General features: G+C 42.3%; 1 protein-coding gene across 2 annotated transcripts in view; it reads right to left on the bottom strand.

Moving 5' to 3' along the window:
- Nucleotides 1-20,998, bottom strand: part of LOC120024435 (pleckstrin homology domain-containing family G member 3) — a 120,105-nt gene that overhangs the window by 14,580 nt on the left and 84,527 nt on the right. For both annotated transcript variants that reach the window (XM_038968672.1, XM_038968673.1), the window contains exons 4-14: nucleotides 18,317-18,417; nucleotides 11,924-11,993; nucleotides 9,651-9,697; nucleotides 8,458-8,608; nucleotides 7,677-7,808; nucleotides 4,023-4,205; nucleotides 3,223-3,315; nucleotides 2,359-2,445; nucleotides 2,232-2,265; nucleotides 959-1,060; nucleotides 554-586 (exon numbers count right to left, since the gene is read on the bottom strand). In XM_038968672.1, coding sequence (XP_038824600.1) covers nucleotides 554-586; nucleotides 959-1,060; nucleotides 2,232-2,265; nucleotides 2,359-2,445; nucleotides 3,223-3,315; nucleotides 4,023-4,205; nucleotides 7,677-7,808; nucleotides 8,458-8,608; nucleotides 9,651-9,697; nucleotides 11,924-11,993; nucleotides 18,317-18,417 — 1,033 coding nt within the window. The remainder of the gene's footprint in view (nucleotides 1-553; nucleotides 587-958; nucleotides 1,061-2,231; nucleotides 2,266-2,358; nucleotides 2,446-3,222; nucleotides 3,316-4,022; nucleotides 4,206-7,676; nucleotides 7,809-8,457; nucleotides 8,609-9,650; nucleotides 9,698-11,923; nucleotides 11,994-18,316; nucleotides 18,418-20,998) is intronic.

Genomic DNA, 20,998 nt, shown 5'->3' with positions numbered 1-20,998 from the left:
AGCTGGAGACACTCGATGGAGCAACCAAGCGGCTTTTATGCTCTCATTTCAGAGGGAGAAGTAAAAGACCTTAGCTTTTGTTCTCCCCAAAACGAGGACAAAAGGGCTTTCCTTTTACTGCTACCCACAGTTCCTTTGAAGCACCTGCTGTGTGATGGTCCCTCATCACAGACTGGTGGAGCAGCGTCAATTTGTATAGTGCACAATGTCTTTATGTGACGTATTGTTTTATTAATGATGTAGACTATTGTTTTGTTGTGATGCGTTGTTTTGTTTCAGTTTGGACCCCAGGAAGAGTAGTGGCTGCCTTGGCAGGAGGTAATGGGGATCCTAATAAAATACGAAATACTAGACATAGAATCCACCATTTGCACCAGCATCATAGGAGATGCACATTTTCTCAAGCCAACCCTTTTATATTTGGTTACCAACTGTGACTATTACACAGAGGAAGTAGGTTCTGAACAGTCACAAAAAGGTTCTCAGAGGTGTTTGTCATAATGGCTGATGATGACATATGAAATTGGCTGGGATGAAAGCCTTGTGTCCTTACCTTTGGTGTTCTTCAGGATCTGTTTGGTCGGTTCTGAGAGAGAGAAATAGACAATGAGCAAATCTCAAAAGCGAGCCACTTCAGACAGTCCCCGCCTCATCATGATTCAAAACTGCATGGATGGTCATTGTCAAATCCTTTTCAGTGAGATACAATATTTAAGTTATGTAAATGTGACACGTAAAGCCAAATCTGAATCCAGGCTAACAAAGCATGTAGAGTAACCGTTAGCTACGTGACTGACACACAATTTGAGCATTGGCCAAATCGGATCTAAATTTGAAAACACGAGTCATAATATGTCTCCCCATATAATTTCCCTGTACTTTCACATACACAATAGTGAATGGGTTTGCACATCAAATAATAGATATTTGAGTTTCAGGACTAAAGTTGGGTGCTTACCTGACTGCCGTCGCCCCTGACGACCTTCTCTGGGAAACTCGTCTGATATGCAGGACATGGCCTTTTTCATTCTCTCTGGACTGTACCGGAACTTTGATGGGTCTTTTAGGCACAGAGACAAACAACATGGGTTAACAGACTTACAAATCATGAATCACACCTGATGAACTTATAGTATAATGAATGACATCATGATCCAAGAAAAATAAATACAAAAATCTTGATTTTTTTTTTTTCAACTGACGCATGATGCTCAATCCACTCACTTTCCAATATTATTACAGTATGTGGCTTTTGTATATAATTAATACATATATTCATGTCCATTTATTCTGGTCAAGTACTAATGAAGAGGCCTTTTAAGAGGAAGCAGTCTGAAATAATAAATACACAGTGACTGCCATTCCATCATTTCTATAACATTTATTAATAAATAACTTATCTATACTGAACAAAAACATAAAACGCAACATGTGAAGTGTTGGTCCCATGTTTCATGAGCTGAAATAAAAGATACCAGAAATGTTCCATATGTACAAAAAACGTATTTTTCTAAAATTGTTTACATCCCTGTTAGAGAGCATTTCTCCTTTGCCAAGATAATCCATCCACCTGACAGGTGTGGCATATGAAAAATCGGATTATTACACAGGTGTACCTTGTGCTGGGGACAATAAAAGACAGCTCTAAAATATGCAGTTTTGTCACACAACACAATGCCACAGACTGCAGCAATGCAATGTCTACCAGAACTGTTGCCAGATAGTTTTATGTTCATGTCTTTACCATAAACTGCCTCCAACATTGTTTTAGAGAATTTGCCAGTCTATGAGCTCCATATCCGGCTTCTTCACCAGCGGGATCGTCTGAGACCAGCCACCCAAAGCTCTGATGAAACTGAGGAGTATTTCTGTTTGTAATAAAGCCCTTTTTTGGAGAAAAACTAATTCTGATTGGCTGGGCCTGGCCAACCCACTTGGGAGCCAGAACCACCCATGGCTGCACCCCTGCCCAGTCATGTGAAATCCATAGATCAGGGCCTAATGAATTGATTTCAATTGACTGATTTCCTTATATGAATTGTAACTCATAAAAAACTTTGAAGTTGTTGCATGTTGCGTTAATATTTTTGGTCAATATATTAAAAGCATCCCTCTCCGCCACTCCTAAAAATAAATCAACTTCATTCCGATGTTGCTTGGATGTAAAAATATGCTGGATAGATGGGGTGGCTGGGCAGTAAAGTGCATTAATAATCACTGCGAATACTCACAAATCGAGTCCATTTCTAAGATGGCCTCCTTTGCCTGATAAAAAGAAACACAAAAACAACCGTCAGCTATCCTCCCTTAGATTACCCCCTTCCCTATTTAATCTTAGCAATAGCACCTCATGTGTACCTTCTGAGGGATGATGGCTTGATGGTTTTCTAGAATGATCCTTTTGATGTGATGGGCCCATAGTTTTCTCTCTTCCACAGTCTTGGCCTTAGGGTAAGAGAGTTGGAGAGGAGGGGTGAGAGAGGGGGCAGGTAAGTTCCTATGCATTCCCACAGAGAATTCACTGCAGTAAGAAAAACACCAAAAACAAAGACAGTTCTATGGCTATGATAATGATGGCGATTATTTGTTTTGGCAAAAACCAAGCCAGTACAGCAGTACACCTAAATTCTACAGGTGCAGGTGGAGGTTCTTAAGAACAGTAGGGCTGTATTTCAATCTAGTCTACATTATCACACAACAGGAACATCGCCTGCAAGGTGGGAGTTGACCTACTTTAAATATTCATACAGTTGTATTATCAGAATCAGCCATGAACACACACACACACACACACACACACACACACACACACACACATTACTATCCTTGTGGGGACCAAACAAATGATTCCCATTCAAATTCCTATTTTCCCTAACCCCTAACCTAACCCAAAAGCTAACTCATAACCCTGACCCTTAAGTCTAAAATTGCCTTTTGTCCTTGTGGGGACCAGCGAAATGTCCCCACTTGTTAGTTTTTCCCCTTATTTTACTATCTTTGTGAGGACATCTGGTCCCTTCAAGGATAGAAAAACCAACCCTGCCCCCCCCACACAGACACACAATACTGTAATCTGATTCATATGCTACACAGGGTTAACTATGGCATTCATGATTCTAAAAGTCCACTACTAATGTGTCTTAATGTTCTCCTACCATGTCTGAATTCCCATTAATTAGCCACTGTGGTACTGTGCGGTTGGTTGAGGTCTCCCTCACTCACCTGCACTGTGTGGGGCTGCTTGGGGTGCTTGTAGTGAGTGACGCTGAAGCTTAGAGAGTCCTTGGCACTCTCGATTAGCATGAGGGTGGAACACTGTAGCCAAATGAAAAACGAGTGAAATATAGTTAAGAGAAAAGATTGGTCTGCACTCAATAGGGAAAATTAGATGTAATACTAAAGTATATTAATGAATTCAGTGTGTAGGGGACACTGATGAACACTTTGGCGTATCAAACCCAGTGTCACCAGAAAGATAGGAAAGACAAACGTGACATATCAGGAAGTTGGAAGAAAGTTAGAACGAGAGGAAAAAAAATATTCATAGAGCACAGAAAAGAACCGAGTCCGTCATCATCACTGACGCAGGAAAGGAGTAGATCAGCTCCAGTCCTACTACCTAATCTGTCATTCATCATCAGGAAAGAAAGGAAACGACGACAGGAAGCTAGTTTAGACCAATGGGACAAACCACAGATAAGACAAAACACACTCAGCTCTGTTTTTCAATTGAATTAAAATTCAATTCGTCTTCATTAATCCCCTTAGGGACCATTGATAAGACATTATCACAAGCACAAGTGCTAATTTACATAAATCTCCAAATAATGAATACAATAAATGCAACACAGAATACAAGACATTACTTTTTGCCATTCAAACTGTAAGTGATTGGAATATAATGGAGACCTTTTTACAAGGAAAAAAATCGGATTTGAAAGAGAAGAAAAACGCAGGACAACAGGGTTGACAAATCCTGACCCCCTAACCCTTGACCCTTGACCCCAGCAAGCAGCACTCACCGAGATGAGGGTCTTGAAGACGTAGTGCTCTCCTCGGCGCCTGGTGATGAGGAGCATGCGGTCGAAGAGGAAGAGTGTGCGCTCGTTCTTGGCCCGGTGGACCTTGAAGGTGCCCTCCAGGACCAGTTCCCCGTACGTGGTCAGGTCCGGTCCTTTCCAGTTGATCAGCAACGACTGGACCTCCTGGACAAGCCAACACAGATGAGGTGATATTTATTAAACACCCAACAGCAATAGACATCATAGGGTGAAAAAGGTATCATTGTGGCACAAGCCATGTTAAGCAATTAATTTCCCCAAAATGCTCAAGGGTGTTTCTTGAAGGTGTGCAATTATAGGGGTATTGAGTTTAGCCAGGTTGATGGGGGGTATTTTGGGGTTGTTGGGGGGTGTTTTTGTATTGTTGGGGGTATTTTGGGGTTCGTTGGGGGGTATTTGAGCAGTGAAGGCTCGTCAGAGGTGGAAGGGAATGACCATCACAGGAAGGCCAAAAAGATCATCAAGGACAACAACCACATGAGCCACTGCTTGTTCACACTACTATCATCCAGAAGGAGGTCAGTACAGGTGCATCAAAGCTGGGACAGAGACTCAAAAACAGGCCATCAGACTTAAATAGCCATCACTAGCTGGCTTCCGCCTGGTTACGCAACCCTGCACATTAGAGCTTCTAAGGTGAAAAAAAACTGCTTCTATGTCAAGACCATCAGACTGTTAAACAGTCATCACTAACATAGAGCGGCTGCTGCCAACATACAGACTCAAATCTCTGGCCACTTTAATAAATTGACTTAATAAAGGTATCACTAGTCACTTTAAATAACGCCACTTTAATAATGTTTACATATCTTACATTACTCAACTCATATGTTTATACTGTATTCTATACCATCTACTGCATCTTGCTTTTGCCGCACGGCCATCGCTCATCCATATATTTATATGTACAAATTCTTATTCATCCCTTTACATGTGTGTGTATCAGGTAGTTGTTGTGAATTTGTTAGATTACTTGTTAGATATTACTGAAGGGTCGGAACTAGAAGCACAAGCATTTCGCTACACTCGCATTAACATCTGCTAACCATGTGTATGTGACCAATAACATTTGATTTGATAGAGCCTTCCCCCCTATATACATAGAATTGGGATCGTTGGCCACTTTAATAATGTTTACATAATGCTTTACTCATCTCATACGTATATACTGTATTCCATTCTACTGCATTGGGGCGGCAGGTAGCCTAGTGGTTAGAGCGTTGGGTCAGTAACCGAATGGTTGCTGGATCAAATCCCCAAGCTAAAAATCTGTCGTTCTGCCCCTGAACACTGTTCCCCGGTAGGCCGTCATTGTAAATAAGAATTTGTTCTTAAACTGACTTGCCTTGTTAAATAAAGGTTAAAAAAACAACCAAAAAATATATTTTTTTGTCAATGCCACTCCGACATTGCTCAATCTAATATTTATATATTTCTTAATTCCATTCTTTTACTTTTAGATGTATTGTTGTGAATTACTACAGCACTGTAGGAGCTAGGAACTCAAGCATTTCACTGTACCCACAATAACATCTGCTAAATATGTGTATGTGACCAATAACATTTGATTTTAAGCCACTCCTGCGTTGTCTTGGCTGTGTGCTTAGGTCATTGTCCTGTTGGAAGGTGAACTTTCATCCTAGTCTGAGGTCCTGTGTGATCTGGAGGAGGTTTTCATCAAGGATCTCTTTGTACTTTGCTCTGTTCATCTTTTGCTTGATCCTGACTTGTCTCCCAGTCCCTGTCACGGAAAAACATCCCCACAGCATGATTCTGCCACGCTTCACCATAGGGATGGTGTCAGGTTTCCTCAAAACGTGACGCTTGGCATTCAGGCCAAAGAGTTCAATCTTGGTTTCATCAGACCAGAGAATCTTGTTTCTCATGGTCTGAGAGTCCTTTAGGTGCCTTTGGCAATCTCCAAGCGGGCTATCATGTGCTTTTTACTAACGTCTGGCCACTCTACCATAAAGGCCTGATTGGTGGAGTGCTGCAGAGATGGGTTAGGGTTAGCCTTCCAAAAGGACAACCATCTGCACAGAGGAACTCTAGAGCTCTGGCAGAGTGACCATAGAGTTTTTGGTCACCTCCCAGACCAAGGCCCTTCTCCCCCAATTGCTCAGTTTGGCAGGGGGGGGGGGGGGGGGGGGCAGCTCTAGGAAGAATCTTGGTGGTTCCAAACTACTTCCATTTAATAATGGAGGCCACTGTGTTCTTGGGGTCCTTCAATGCTGCAGAATTGTTTTGGTACCCTTCCCCAGATCTGTGCTTTGACATAATCCTGTCTCGGAGCTCTACGGACAATTCCTTCGACCTCATTGCATGGTTTTTGCTCTGACATGCACTGTCAACTATGGGACCTTATATAGACAGGTGTGTGCCTTTCCAAATCATGTCCAATCAATTGAATTTACCACAGGTGGACTCCAATCAAGTTGTAGAAACATCTCAAGGATGATCAATGGAAACAGGATGCACTGAGCTAAAAGTCGAGTCTCATAGCAAAGGGTCTGAATACTTATGTAAATAAGGTATGTTTTTTACATTTTTAATACATTTGCAAAAATGTCTAAACCTGTTTTTGCTTTGTCATTATGGGTTATTGTGTGTAGATTGTTGAAGACCTTTATTTATGGAATAAATTTTAGAATAAGGCTGTGACGTAACAAAATGTGAAAAAAGTCAAGGTGTCTGAATAGTTTCCGAAGGCGCTGTAGTTTTGGGGTAATAGATCCTCCAAACAAAGTTAAATACATAATCAAGCCTAACTGCACATGATAAACAAATATATTCCAACAAGCTCTGACCAGTAAATAGCTGGCCCCATGAGAAATTAGCCTAAGAACCCATTGTAGTCGCTGTTTATTTTTACACGGCCTTTGACGACAAGCTCCCATGTATTGCCCTGCGAGGGCTACTCTGTGAGGGTCTCCCGGGGTTGCCTGTGCCATGTTGTCTCTGGTCAGAAATGTTGTACACTCAATCTAGTTTAACAAGAGAGGAGAACCATGGAGGGTTTGTAATTGATGTTCAGAACATTGGGATGTGTTCCAAATGGCACCCTATTCCCTTTATAGTGCACTACTTTTGACCAGGACCCCTAGGGGCCTCTGGTGAAAAAGTAATGCACTATAGGATATGATGTGCCATTTGGGACAGAGCCTCTTTACATGCACGGAGCTGACCTGCCTAAATGAAATGTAATAACAGCACAACATGACACAGGATAGCGGCAGGTAGCCTAGTGGTTAGAGGGTTGGACTAGTAACCGAAAGGTTGCAAGATCGAATCCCCGAGCTGACAAGGTAAAAATCTGTCATTCTGCCCCTGAACAAGGCAGTTAACCCACTGTTCCTAGGCCGTCATTGTAAATAAGAATTTGTTCTTAACTGACTTGCTTAGTTAAATAAAGATAAAATTAAAAAATTAAAATAAGTATCAGACGGCCAGTGGGTTTAAATGTTTATTAATGTGGGAGGGGCTTATTCACATTGATTACACAGGGTGTGAAACATGGTGTGTGTGTTCCGCTCTGTGTAGCAATCGTTTCGTAATTGTCTCAGAATATGTTTATATGGTTGTTTGCGCGTTTGCATGAAGGAGGCGTCTGCTAACCTGCAGTCGAACGGCATGCTCGTGTTTCCTCTTCATGTCGTTGATGTACCAGGCCACGCCTGTCATGGTGTAGATGGCTTCCTCCACTACCTCATAGCCCTCCTCTTCTGGGTCAAAGTGCTTGGCTATCTCCTGCAGAAGGAACACAATAGTTATTTAAACTAGTGCACTTCCCACAGACATGGCTCTTTAGTGAGTTGTTCTGTTTGTTCTAGTAAGAAGTTGAACCTACGGTGTCAATATATCTGAATCATTTCAAGCTGCTTTGGAAAACACGAGTTGGTTCCTTCAAAAATGCATCCTTTCTTCCTCCCATTCTCAAGAGTAATTACTGATCTGACATGGCTGGATAGGGGAAATCTATGAAGTGGAAACCCATCCTTACACCTATCAATTTGTGTCAGATCAGTGATAACTTCAAGGGAGGGTAGGAAGGAAAGATGCATTTATGCATTTTAAAAGTATTTGAACCAGGATGCTATGGCAGGGCATTCCTTGGGTGGTTAGTTGGAGCAACTACCTGGAGCAACTACCTGGAGCAACTGTGGTACTTGATGATCCTCTCAACAGGCTGTATTCCAATGGTATTAGTGCTGATCAAGGACCTGTCCAAATAATTGTATTATTTGTGATCTAAAAAGCCAAAACTGATCCTAGATCAACACTCTTCTCTGAGACGCTTTGTGGATATTGGCCCTGATCTAGGATCAGGTCGCCCCCCTGTCCATATACATCTTATTCATTATGATCTAAAAAGACAAAACTGATCCCATCTCTGTACCTGAAGCAGTAGGTGGTACTTGAGGATCCTCTGTACAGGCTTGAGCAGGTAGGAGCCCAGGGGAAGGGAGCGTTTCAGAGAGGCCTGCCGCTCCCGGAACAACTTGGCCAAAGATTTGTTCCTCATGCAGTCTGTCAGAGCAGCCACAGAACTAGGTGGAAAGAGGACCGGGTCAGTACTACAGAACTAGGTGGAGAGAGGACCGGGTCAGTACTACAGAAACAGAACTAGGTGGAAAGAGGACCGGGTCAGTACTACAGAAACAGAACTAGGTGGAGAGAGGACCGGGTCAGTACTACAGAACTAGGTGGAGAGAGGACTGGGTCAGTACTACAGAAACAGAACTAGGTGGAAAGAGGACCGGGTCAGTACTACAGAAACAGAACTAGGTGGAAAGAGGACCGGGTCAGTACTACAGAAAAATAACTAGATGGAGAGAGGACCGGGTCAGTACTACAGAAACAGAACTAGGTGGAAAGAGGACCGAGTCAGTACTACAGAAACAGAACTAGATGGAGAGAGGACCGGGTCAGTACTACAGAAACAGAACTATGTGGAGAGGACCGGGTCAGTAATACAGAATGAGAGTCTAGAGGAAAGTACTGGACAATGATTGAATAATTACACACAACACTTAGTTATGTGAATGGATGAAGCTGGTGCACATCTCCACACTTCTCTCTAGTACAATTCAATGTTTGTGTCATATTCCCCCAATTACCCATTTCAGTATGATCCTTTTCATCGGTTTTGTTTCTCACCCATTGAATTTGAGAAAATTGACTACAATTTGTACATATCTCTGGAGTGGGTTGAAAGCACAACTTGTAGGTGTATAGGATGCACAGGAGGTTGGTGGCACCTTAATTGAGGAGGACAGGCTCGTGGGAATGACTGGAGCGGAATGGTATCAAACACATGGTTTCCAGGTGTTTGATGTCATTCCATTTGCTCTGTTCTTGTAGTTATGAGCCGGTCAACCCAATTTTTCCATATAACTCCTTTTTTTGTGTAACAGCACAGCAAACAGAGTATACTTTCCACCACTAGGTGTCAGTAGTAGACATTTCCCCCCCCCCCCCCAATATCTCATCCACGGTTTTCTTCACATGCTCAGTCTGTTTCTGTGAACAGTTGAGCCAGTAAAAGCTGCACATGCCAGGTACACTGGCCAGCTAAGAGAGTTCACTTACTTTGGGTAGTTGGTACAGTACTGTGTATAGATCTCAAAATACTCTCTCTGAAAGAAAAAAATAATACGTTACATAGTCTCAATATTGTTCAAAAGGGAGTGTTTTTTTTTTTTTTTTTTTTTGGGGGGGGGTGGATCAGCTTAATATTGCGGAAAGAATGTTGCTTCCAATGTAATTGTCTGCATCATTTCCAATCCCCCATATTTTTTTGGGTAAATATATATATCCATTCACGTATGCATACATATACACATATATACATACACATACCTACATAGACATACATACTTTTTTTTAAAGAGTATACCTTTATTATTATTCCCCGCAAACCCTACCACCGATCCCCCAATTGGAGTAAACTGATAAACATTTCTGTTTTTACCTTCAATTTATACATCTTATACACATTTTACAGACACAGTCTACTTTATAATAGTTCTCTCTTGTTTGTTCTTAGTCCTTCCTCTATTTCTGTTGTCCATCCAGTTTGATTTCCACTTGTAACTGTGCTATTTCACAATAGCTCCGCACCTATACACATTTCACAGATCCCGTATGCCCTACATTGTTTATCTTGTTATTAGTCCCACCCTTCAGCTCCACTCAACCTTTCCCATCTATCTTCCAACATCATCCATTTCGGATTTTTATTTGCCATATATTTTTCAACTGTGCTGTGATGCTTCACAAAAGATTTGAATCTTCCTATTCTCATAGCTTCCACGGATTGTAAATTAAAAATAAACATTTTTGCTAAAATAATTATTATATTATTGATTGATTGACTATGGCTTTTCAAATCCCCCAGTATTGCTATCTGTAGCGTTAGTTCTACGCAAATGTTGCAATTCTTCAACCATTCCTGGACCTGTGACCAAAAACGAGCTACATGCGGACAATACCAAAATAAATGGTCTAATGACTCTGCCTCCTCACAGCAGAATCTACAGAGCTGGGAAGATTGTATCCCCCATATATATAACATTCTATTAGTTGCAAGAATTTTGTACAATAATTTGAATTGAAAAATTCGAAGTTTTGAATCCGGCGTTGTTTTGCGTATCAATTCATAAACCATGTGCCATGGAATGGGTACATCGAAAATCTCTTCCCAACTATTTTGCAATTTATATGGCACAGCTGTAAGTTTTTTGGTCCTTAAATGAAATTGGTATATGTTTTTATTTATCACACTTTTCTTTAACCATTTATGTTCTTTAATATAAGGCCGACATACAAGTTCCTTACTTTTATCCCCTTCTACCTGCCTCTTCCATTTTTGTGGTAATGCTGCAATTAATTGGTTGTAATTTTGGGTAGAGCAGACATTTCCATATGTCTGTGTTAGCTGCATGTGTGACATTACTCCACCAGTCCTATTTATGATATCATTCACAAAAATTATACCTTTTTTAAACATTTCTTCGATAAATACAGTTTTTTTTATCAATTACTATATTTGAATTTAACCACAAGATTTGTTGTACTATTTGTTCCGTCCTTTCAGGTGGATTAAACTGAAATTGCAACCAACTTTCTAAGGCTTGTTTAAAAAATAAAGATATTTTGGAGATTATTTCCTTTTCAAGCAACCGAAAGTGAGCAGGTGTAATCTGAATAAAGGGAAAAAGACATTCGTACCAATCTACTAGAGAACCAGTTTGGATTTAAGTATAACTTTTGTATGACTGATGCCTTTAGTGAGAGGTCTAATGCTTTAATATTTAATAATTTCTGCCCTCCGAATTCATATTCGTTATATAAATAGGCCCTTTTAATTTTATCTGGCTTGCCGTTCCAAATAAAATTGAATATTTTTTGTTCATATAATTTAAAAAGCAGGTCACTAGGTGTAGGCAAAACCATAAGCAAATAGGTAAACTGTGATATGATTAAAGAGTTAATCAGGGTGATTTTCCCACAAATAGACAGGTATTTTCCTTTCCATGGTAGCAAGATCTTATCTATTTTTGCTAACTTTCTATAAAAATTTATTGGAGTGAGATCATTTCTTTCTTTTGGGATTTGTATACCGAGTATGTCCACATCTCCGTCAGACCATTTAATTGGTAAACTACATGGCAATGTAAAATGTGTATTTTTTAGTGATCCAATACGTAATATGGTACATTTATCATAATTTGGTTTTAATCCAGAGAGGATAGCAAATGGGAGTGTTAATCCACCAAAAATGATGACGAGTTATTGGTTTCGAGCACTGGACAAAACTCTTCAGCAGGGCAGAGAATCATGCACAGCATAATAGGACTAACCTTCATGACGAAGCACCTAGCGATGGCAACAGGGTCGTTGTCACACATATCTAAGGACTGCAACAGTTCACTGCAACACAGAGGTCAGAGATCAAAGATGAGGCCTGGTTAGATCAAATGGCAAATTATACAGGTATGACTTTTGCAAATATATCGCAGATATCGTAGTGCTGTACATTTCAATCACACTCGTAACATACAAACCAAAGCAGCATTTACTTCAGGCTTTGGTCGACAATTCCCTGAAATGCTACATTTCATAATCAATACTAGAAAAAGAGATGTGGTTAAATATTGTTCTGTGTCCATCTTGTCTTCAGGCCCAAAGTTGTTTGCTTTGGAGCGTCGGGAGCCATGATCACAGGGAAATGGGCAGAAAGACAATCTTCCAGCGTTGGGAGTCCGAATCACACTGGATGTCCTACCACACGAGAGACACAGCAAACCCAGACCGCACGCCACATCACGCCACGCCCTACCACACGAGAGACACAGCAAACCCAGATCGCACGCCACGCCCTACCACACGAGAGACACAGCAAACCCAGACCGCACGCCACATCACGCCACGCCCTACCACACGAGAGACACAGCAAACCCAGACCGCACGCCACAGCACGCCATGCCCTACCACACGAAAGACACAGCAAACCCAGATCGCACGCCACATCACGCCACGCCCTACCACACGAAAGACACAGCAAACCCAGATCGCACGCCACATCACGCCATGCCCTAGCACACGAGACACAGCAAACCCAGATCGCACGCCACATCACGCCATGCCCTAGCACACGAGACACAGCAAACCCAGATCGCACGCCACATCACGCCATGCCCTACTACACAAGAGACACAACAAACCCAGACCGCACGCCATGCCTTACCACAGAGAGACACAGCAAACCCAGACCGCACACCACACCACAGCATGCCATGCCCTCAGTGCTAGCGTGCATTTTGTGAGCCACTTCAAATGGGCAAACCAAAACTTACCATCCACAACAACTGGAGTAGCAAAAACAGTCCCCCGGTAAGACTAAACAATCAAGGGACGACAACAGACAGACGTGTCAGTTTGGTAAACAGCTTCCGAGGCCTCTGTCTTCAATGTCTTTGGTCTCACGGAGTTTTGCCATATAGCAGCCGGGAACACATGAGTTATTTAGGACAGGGTTTTAATTACAGGGCAGACTGGTAGAGGCAGTATAAGGAAATGGAAAGACTGATAAAAGGACAAGAGTTGGGGAGAAAATGGAAGGAGACGAGGTGAAGAGAGGGAGGAGAGAAGTGTGGATGAAGAGAGAGGGAGAGAAGCGTGGCTGAAGAGAGGGAGAGAGAGAAGCGTGGCTGAAGAGGGAGAGAGAGAAGTGTGGATGAAGAGAGAGGGAGAGAGAAGTGTGGATGAAGAGAGAGGGAGAGAGAAGTGTGGATGAAGAGAGAGGGAGAGAGAAGTGTGGATGAAGAGAGAGGGAGAGAGAAGTGTGGATGAAGAGAGAGGGAGAGAGACGTGTGGATGAAGAGAGAGGGAGAGAGACGTGTGGATGAAGAGAGAGGGAGAGAGACGTGTGGATGAAGAGAGAGGGAGAGAGACGTGTGGATGAAGAGAGAGGGAGAGAGACGTGTGGATGAAGAGAGGGGGAGAGAGAAGTGTGGATGAAGAGAGGGGGAGAGAGAAGTGTGGATGAAGAGAGGGGGAGAGAGAAGTGTGGATGAAGAGAGGGGGAGAGAAGTGTGGATGAAGAGAGGGGGAGAGAAGTGTGGATGAAGAGAGAGGGAGAGAAGCGTGGATGAAGAGAGGGGGAGAGAAGCGTGGATGAAGAGAGGGGGAGAGAAGCGTGGCTGAAGAGAGGGGGAGAGAAGCGTGGATGAAGAGAGGGGGAGAGAAGCGTGGCTGAAGAGAGGGGGAGAGAAGTGTGGATGAAGAGAGAGCGAGAGAGAAGCGTGGCTGAAGAGAGAAGTGTGGATGAAGAGAGGGAGGAGGAAGAGGAATGAAGAACATGGCTACCTAGGAAGCATGATCTCCCTTTAACATGAGAAGCATGATCTCCCTTTAACATGAGAAGCATGATCTCCCTTTAACATGAGAAGCATGATCTCCCTTTAAAATGGGAAGCATGAACCATGATCTCCCTTTAAAATGGGAAGCATGAACCATGATCTCCCTTTAAAATGGGAAGCATGAACCATGATCTCCCTTTAAAATGGGAAGCATGAACCATGATCTCCCTTTAAAATGGGAAGCATGAACCTTAAATGTTACAGGGACAATTTCGGTAAAAGATGAAGATAAATTCCTCATGAACACCAGCTGCACTCTGAAGTACAGCTATTGGGCATCGATGGTGAAGAAACAGGTAAAGAGCTTCAGGGCAATCACAGGTTAGGTTGACAACCCCTCAGAACAGAACAGTTTGCTCATATCTCTTTTCTCCCTGAGGTGGAAAACACACCATCAGCACATAACTGAACAAACCAACCGTTGTGGTTGAGAGGCTTTTCACCCAGTAACCACACCAACAGGACTAATGGCTTTTCTATCTCTAACCAGGAGTTAGAAACACACAGGAATCAAATGAGTTAGAAACACACAGGAATCAAATGAGTTAGAAACACACAGGAATCAAATGAGTTAGAAACACACAGGAATCAAATGAGTTAGAAATACACAGGAATCAAATGAGTTAGAAATACACAGGAATCAAATGAGTTAGAAATACACAGGAATCAAATGAGTTAGAAATACACAGGAATCAAATGAGTTAGAAATACACAGGAATCAAATGAGTTAGAAAAACACAGGAATCAATTGAGTTACTTTATTCCAGACCGGATTCCCTTTGGTTGTAGGGTGAGATCCTCAAAATAACATGACACTTCATGCCAAGTCATCAACCATCCCTTGATTGTCAGTTTGGAGAAGATATGTCGGGTCTACTTATATAACATAACTGTAGGGCCGGGACGATACCAGTATCGTGATTCTCATCAGCAATAAGGCAAGGAAACAAAACACAAAGCGGATTTAACTTCTTCAGGAAAACAGCCCTAATGTTGGAAACAAACATCATTATGTCGTCATCCAGACTCACATGGATTTATTTTCCAAACTACAGCACAACATATGTTACATACAGCAGGTTATTAAAGGACCAAAGAGTTCTGTCTGCTTCGTTTACATTTTTGCCCTGGAAAAATTATTGCGATACTGGTATCGTCACAGCCCTACATACCTCTAGCAGGCACAACTTTACACATTCAAACAGTATATTGCACATCCACAGGCGTCTACAATCAAGCACCACTGCGGAGTTTACTGCCTCTTTGAAGATAGTATATCACGGAAAACAATAACCAGATGATATTACAGTTTCAATAAATTAATCTTAAATGGCACTTGCTTTTTTATTGACTGAATATATATGGGGCACTTTAGCAATGAGGATTTGTTATCTGTAATGGTGATGATAAATTAGGCATTGTTGCGATCTGTTGGCATATAGATAAATGCACATATATTTTTTTCCATTGCGGGCCTTATGTTCTAAACAAAAAGTACAAATAAATAATGTGAGTAGCCGAAGAGTCAAAACATGACAAATACTGATCACTAATACAGCACACCACATGTACTAGATTCCTGTGAAAGGACGACATGCAGGGTAATAGTATCACATAAACACCACGGATAAAGGGGAGGTTGATATATAGGTACATCCTGAAAACCAGTACTGGGCAAAAACTATTACACTGAGAAGAAGGATTGAGAGGCCTGTAACACAGAACCCTTTTCCTGATCGACCCCCTGACCGCTGCGTTCTTGTTTAGTTTCACATATCCGTGTAGAGAAACAGAATGTAAGCTCGCCAGATCAGGATGGTGGTACGAGGCTAGTGAGCAGCAATATTCCGTGTGCGAGCCTCTCAATCCCTTGTCACACAAATTCCAGACACACTTTATTTCAGGTGCTTTCTTATGAGCCAGCCACCACACACACACACAAAATAATTACTAGGTAGGAAGTGCCACTGTGCAATGATATTCATAGAGTTAATCATCTATACCAGTCTGCCTAAAACGGAACAAATATTCATCCATCTTGATTTGCTGGCTCGTTGCAATACTTAAATACACTACCAGAGTTGTTAGAGGATGTACTCTGCTGTGTACAAAGGCCTCTGGACAGTGACCCTGACTAAAGTGCCACCGAATGATCCTACTTCTTCTCAATAGGCAGGGCTAGAAAATGCTTCTTTTGGTGCTACACCTCATTCAAATACTCCAGTGTGGGTTTTGTATTTTATTCCAGTGACCCTGGGGCAAGCAATGATGTCTTTCGTTAGAGGACATTGGGAAAAAACCATGCCGTTTGGCCAATGAATATAAAGCGCAAGGCCATTTTCATTGTGCTTACTTAATGACAGACGTCTTACGTGCTACTGCAGTAGTAGGGGGAAAGGGGAGGCTATCGGTGTACCATCTCTGACTTCAGGGAGTATTGCATGTCATCGTAAATCAAAGTTAAAAAGGACAGGACCCACCACTAACAAACATTGTTGTGGATGCTGGAGCATAGATGGGACTCTCCAATCTCAGGCACTGTAGGATAGCATTGGGTAGTGAGGTGGGTGGCCTGGACACGACCCACCACTAACAAACAGTAGGAGTGTGGTGACGTTACTGGTCATGAGGCCAGCTATCTTTAGCACACAGCTTTTGGTGTTCAGATGCTTCAGTGAATAAGAGGACGAGAGAGTAGCTATTTGTATGTGTGTGTGCCCACAGACATTGTTTTGGGAGGCAGTGTGGCTAAATTATTTACTTTTCCTAAACACAGGACTTGGCGCCTGTTCACTTGCGACCCAAATCTCTCTCTCTGATAGGCCTCTGTGGGTCTCTGGCTCTAGATCTGACGCACTAATACAATTGGGCCTTTCAGAGCACAAAGGACCACTGTCAACACAGGCGGGCCTTCTGTAAACTGCTCCCCGGCACCATGAACCAACTGTGGTGTACAAACCATTGATGACAAATGATGAGAGTGGTAGCCTGTCATAAAAGTGTAACCGAGTAAATATGCTGTTTCATTGTATACTGGAGCAAGACGTGCAACGAACGTGTGTCTGTGTGTGTCTGTTACGCACACATGTAGGCATGCCTGTTAACGTGTGTCTGTGTGTGTCTGTTACGCGCACATGTAGGCATGCCTGTTAACGTGTGTCTGTGTGTGTCTGTTGCGCGCACATGTAGGCATGCCTGTTAACGTGTGTCTGTGTGTGTCTGTTGCGCGCACATGTAGGCATGCCTGTTAACGTGTGTCTGTGTGTGTCTGTTACGCACACATGTAGGCATGCCTGTTAACGTGTGTCTGTGTGTCTGTTACGCGCACATGTAGGCATGCCTGTTAACGTGTGTCTGTGTGTGTCTGTTGCGCGCACATGTAGGCATGCCTGTTAACGTGTGTCTGTGTGTGTCTGTTGCGCGCACATGTAGGCATGCCTGTTAACGTGTGTCTGTGTGTGTCTGTTGCACCCACATGTAGGCATGCCTGTTAACGTGTGTCTGTGTGTGTCTGTTGCGCGCACATGTAGGCATGCCTGTTAACGTGTGTCTGTGTGTGTCTGTTGCACGCACATGTAGGCATGCCTGTTAACGTGTGTCTGTGTGTGTCTGTTGCACCCACATGTAGGCATGCCTGTTAACGTGTGTCTGTGTGTGTCTGTTGCGCGCACATGTAGGCATGCCTGTTAACGTGTGTCTGTGTGTGTCTGTTGCGCGCACATGTAGGCATGCCTGTTAACGTGTGTCTGTGTGTGTCTGTTGCACGCACATGTAGGCATGCCTGTTAACGTGTGTCTGTGTGTGTCTGTTGCACCCACATGTAGGCATGCCTGTTAACGTGTGTCTGTGTGTGTCTGTTGCGCGCACATGTAGGCATGCCTGTTAACGTGTGTCTGTGTGTGTCTGTTGCGCGCACATGTAGGCATGCCTGTTAACGTGTGTCTGTGTGTGTCTGTTGCACGCACATGTAGGCATGCCTGTTAACGTGTCGCCAACATCAAATCCATCATCGTTAACGTGGTCTTCCAAGCTCAGCAATCAACATTTCCATGAGAGCAATTTCACCCATCAAATCAGGCATATCAATTCTGAAATTCTCCTCTTGTAAATATGTAATGAACGTGACTTTGACCCTGAGAATCCTTGTGTTGTGTTAAGGACACAATAGTTTCATCAATAGAATTGCCTTGACAATGGAAATAATGTTAATCCGTGTGTAACTTGGGTACTGGGAAAAACAGTGTCACTCACTCATTCAGTCGTTCACTCCTTCGTACAGTAATTCACTACATCCTAACAAGGATAAGAGAAATGAGTTAGTCAGCGGCTCACCTGTTGAACTCGTAGATGTCCTCGATGTTTCCAAACAGGGCACACACCTGTTCTGGTCTAATGGGTAGGTCTGCCTGGTCGATGATGTGGGCCAGGTAGTCCTGCAAGGCAGATATGGTTACACCTCAGTCACAATTCACCTGACATCATGATGCAAAAGTCCCAAACAAAAAAAAGAGTGGATTCATTTACTTTTATTCATACATTTTAGTATGGATTTTCCACTTTTCATCACTGAGCATTTTAGGTCCACACACTATCTACTAAATAAAGTCTAACTAACTAGCGCCTTGTTCATGAAACATGCTCACACCTAGTCTTGAAAACACACGTATGCTACTTTTCCCCCTTTTTTCAAAGAGCTATGGACACCTATCAAATCATAACGCTGTGTTTTAAAGTCCTATTACCACAGGGATTTATTTGGTATAAATGACTTGGTAAGAACGGGTACTTTCTGGACATTTTTGGGAAAATCGGAGCCACATATAGATAGTACCTCAAGCATATGGGGTGGCAGGGTAGCCTAGTGTTTAGAGCGTTGGGCTAGTTCGAATCCCCGAGCTGACACGGTACAAATCTGTCGTTCTGCCTCTGAACAAGGCAGTTAACCCACTGTTCCTAGGCCGTCATTGTAAATAAGAATTTGTTCTTAACTAACTTGCCTAGTTAAATAAAATACATGATTTTGGATTTTGTTTTGTACTTTTCTTCACGTATCTCTGTGGTGTTTGCATTCTGTTTCTATGAGAAACAAAGGATGACAATGTATCAGGGACATCTAACTGTCTTTGACATGTATGTGCAGTCTGATATAACTAACACAAGAAATTAGGGAGGACAGAAATACAGGAAAACTCTAGTTGCAAAAATCGAGACATTTGTGTAGGAGTATGGCTAACTCTGGAATGTGCGTGTCACTGTAAGCATGACATCATAGACATAGGCATGACATCACAATGCAGGAAAGGGTATAAAAGCCCAAATCCACCAGTACTGATTCAGTTGAGTGACAGAGGGCTGTTGGTACATAGAATTAGGAATTAGAATACTTAAGAGTAATACAATATGATCTCTATGCGTTGGTAAGTACCTTCACCTGACTTCAGTAATACCTTAACGTTGTGTCCCAAATGGCACCCTCTCTCCTAAATAGTGCACTACCTTTTATCCGGGACGGCCCACAGGGCTCTGGTCAAAGGTAATGCACTATATAATCTGGTAGTGCACAACTGAAGTCTGTTTTTGATGAGTATTTTTATTAGGTCTTTATTGCAAATGTTCAGATAACTGCGTATCATTTTCACCCGTGACTAAAATAAGAAAAGGGTAGCTAGTGATTTAAAAACTACAAATTTAAAAAAATCATAATATTCTACACTGGTCATTGGGAAATACCAGGATAAAGTAAACTAGCATTCATGCAACCCATGAAAGCACATTTAAAATATAACCAAAACTAAAAGTGGTGCGCTTGCCTCAGCTGTATATGTGTATACAGTACAGCAGGCAAATATTTGTCTCTGATTAGGCCTAACTGTTAAGGTGGCAGTGCATACAAATCCTATTAAATTGTTTTCTATGTAATTCAATGGGGCAGTTTACAGGACTCTATTGTGATGCTCAGCGTAGGCATGGTCAGCGTAGGCATGGTCAGCGTAGGCATGACATTAGAATGACATCACAATGCGTTGTCATGAGGTCAAACACACAAAATCCCAAATCCATTACTGATTCAGTCACAGACAGTTAGTTGGAGTGACTGGATGATGGTGAGTAGAAATGTATTCAATGTCTTATTAAAACTCGGCTACTGGATAAATAGGAAACAGATAGCATTGTCGTTACATTACGTGTTTTAATAATTCAACTACTTGTAAAGAAAGATAGTTGGTTTAGAGAACAATGGCTATTATAAAGAAACTGTCTCTCCAAGCAAATGATTCATATGAGGAAAGAACCAATCAGAATATGTGGGTGTGGTCACAGAGGTCAAAGTTTAGGTTAGTGGTGGGGCTCATTATTCGTACATGTATACTGTAGTACTGCTCATAGGCTCTTGGTGGTGATTGTGTTCTTTGCATTCTCCCTCTATGGAATAAGAAACATGGGATATGTGTCGTGTGAATGGTGTATTTAGCATATGTGTTCTGGAAGTGTTGTATTTACAGTACCAGTCAAAAGTTTGGACACACCAACTCATTCAAGGTTTTTTCTTTATTTTTACTAGTTTCTTGTTAGCTGCTTTTCCTTCACTCATTCCAAACCATCTAAATTGGGTTGAGGTCAGGTGATTGTAGAGGCCAGGTCATCTGATGCAGCACCATCACTCTCCTTCTTGGTCAAATAGCTCTTACACAGCTTGTAGGTGTGTTTTGGGTCATTGTCCTGTTGAAAAGAAAAATGATAGTCCCACTGTGTGCAAACCAGATATTGCTGCAGAATGCTGTGGTAGCCATGCTGGTTAAGTGTGCCTTGAATTCTAAAGAAACCACAGGCCGTGTCACCAGCAAAGCACCCCCACACCATCACACCTCCTCCTCCTCCATGCTTCATGGAGGGAACCACACATGCTGAGATCATCTGTTCACCTACTCTGCATCTCACAAAGACACGGCGGTTGGAAGCAAAAATCTCAAATTTGGACTCATCAGACCAAAGGACAGATTTCCACCGGTCTAA

The sequence above is a fragment of the Salvelinus namaycush genome, chromosome 29 (genome assembly GCF_016432855.1).
Source record: "Salvelinus namaycush isolate Seneca chromosome 29, SaNama_1.0, whole genome shotgun sequence".
NCBI lineage: Eukaryota > Metazoa > Chordata > Actinopteri > Salmoniformes > Salmonidae > Salvelinus > Salvelinus namaycush.
The sequence above is the reverse complement of the archived record's forward strand: the minus strand, read 5'-3'. Positions and strand labels throughout refer to the sequence as shown.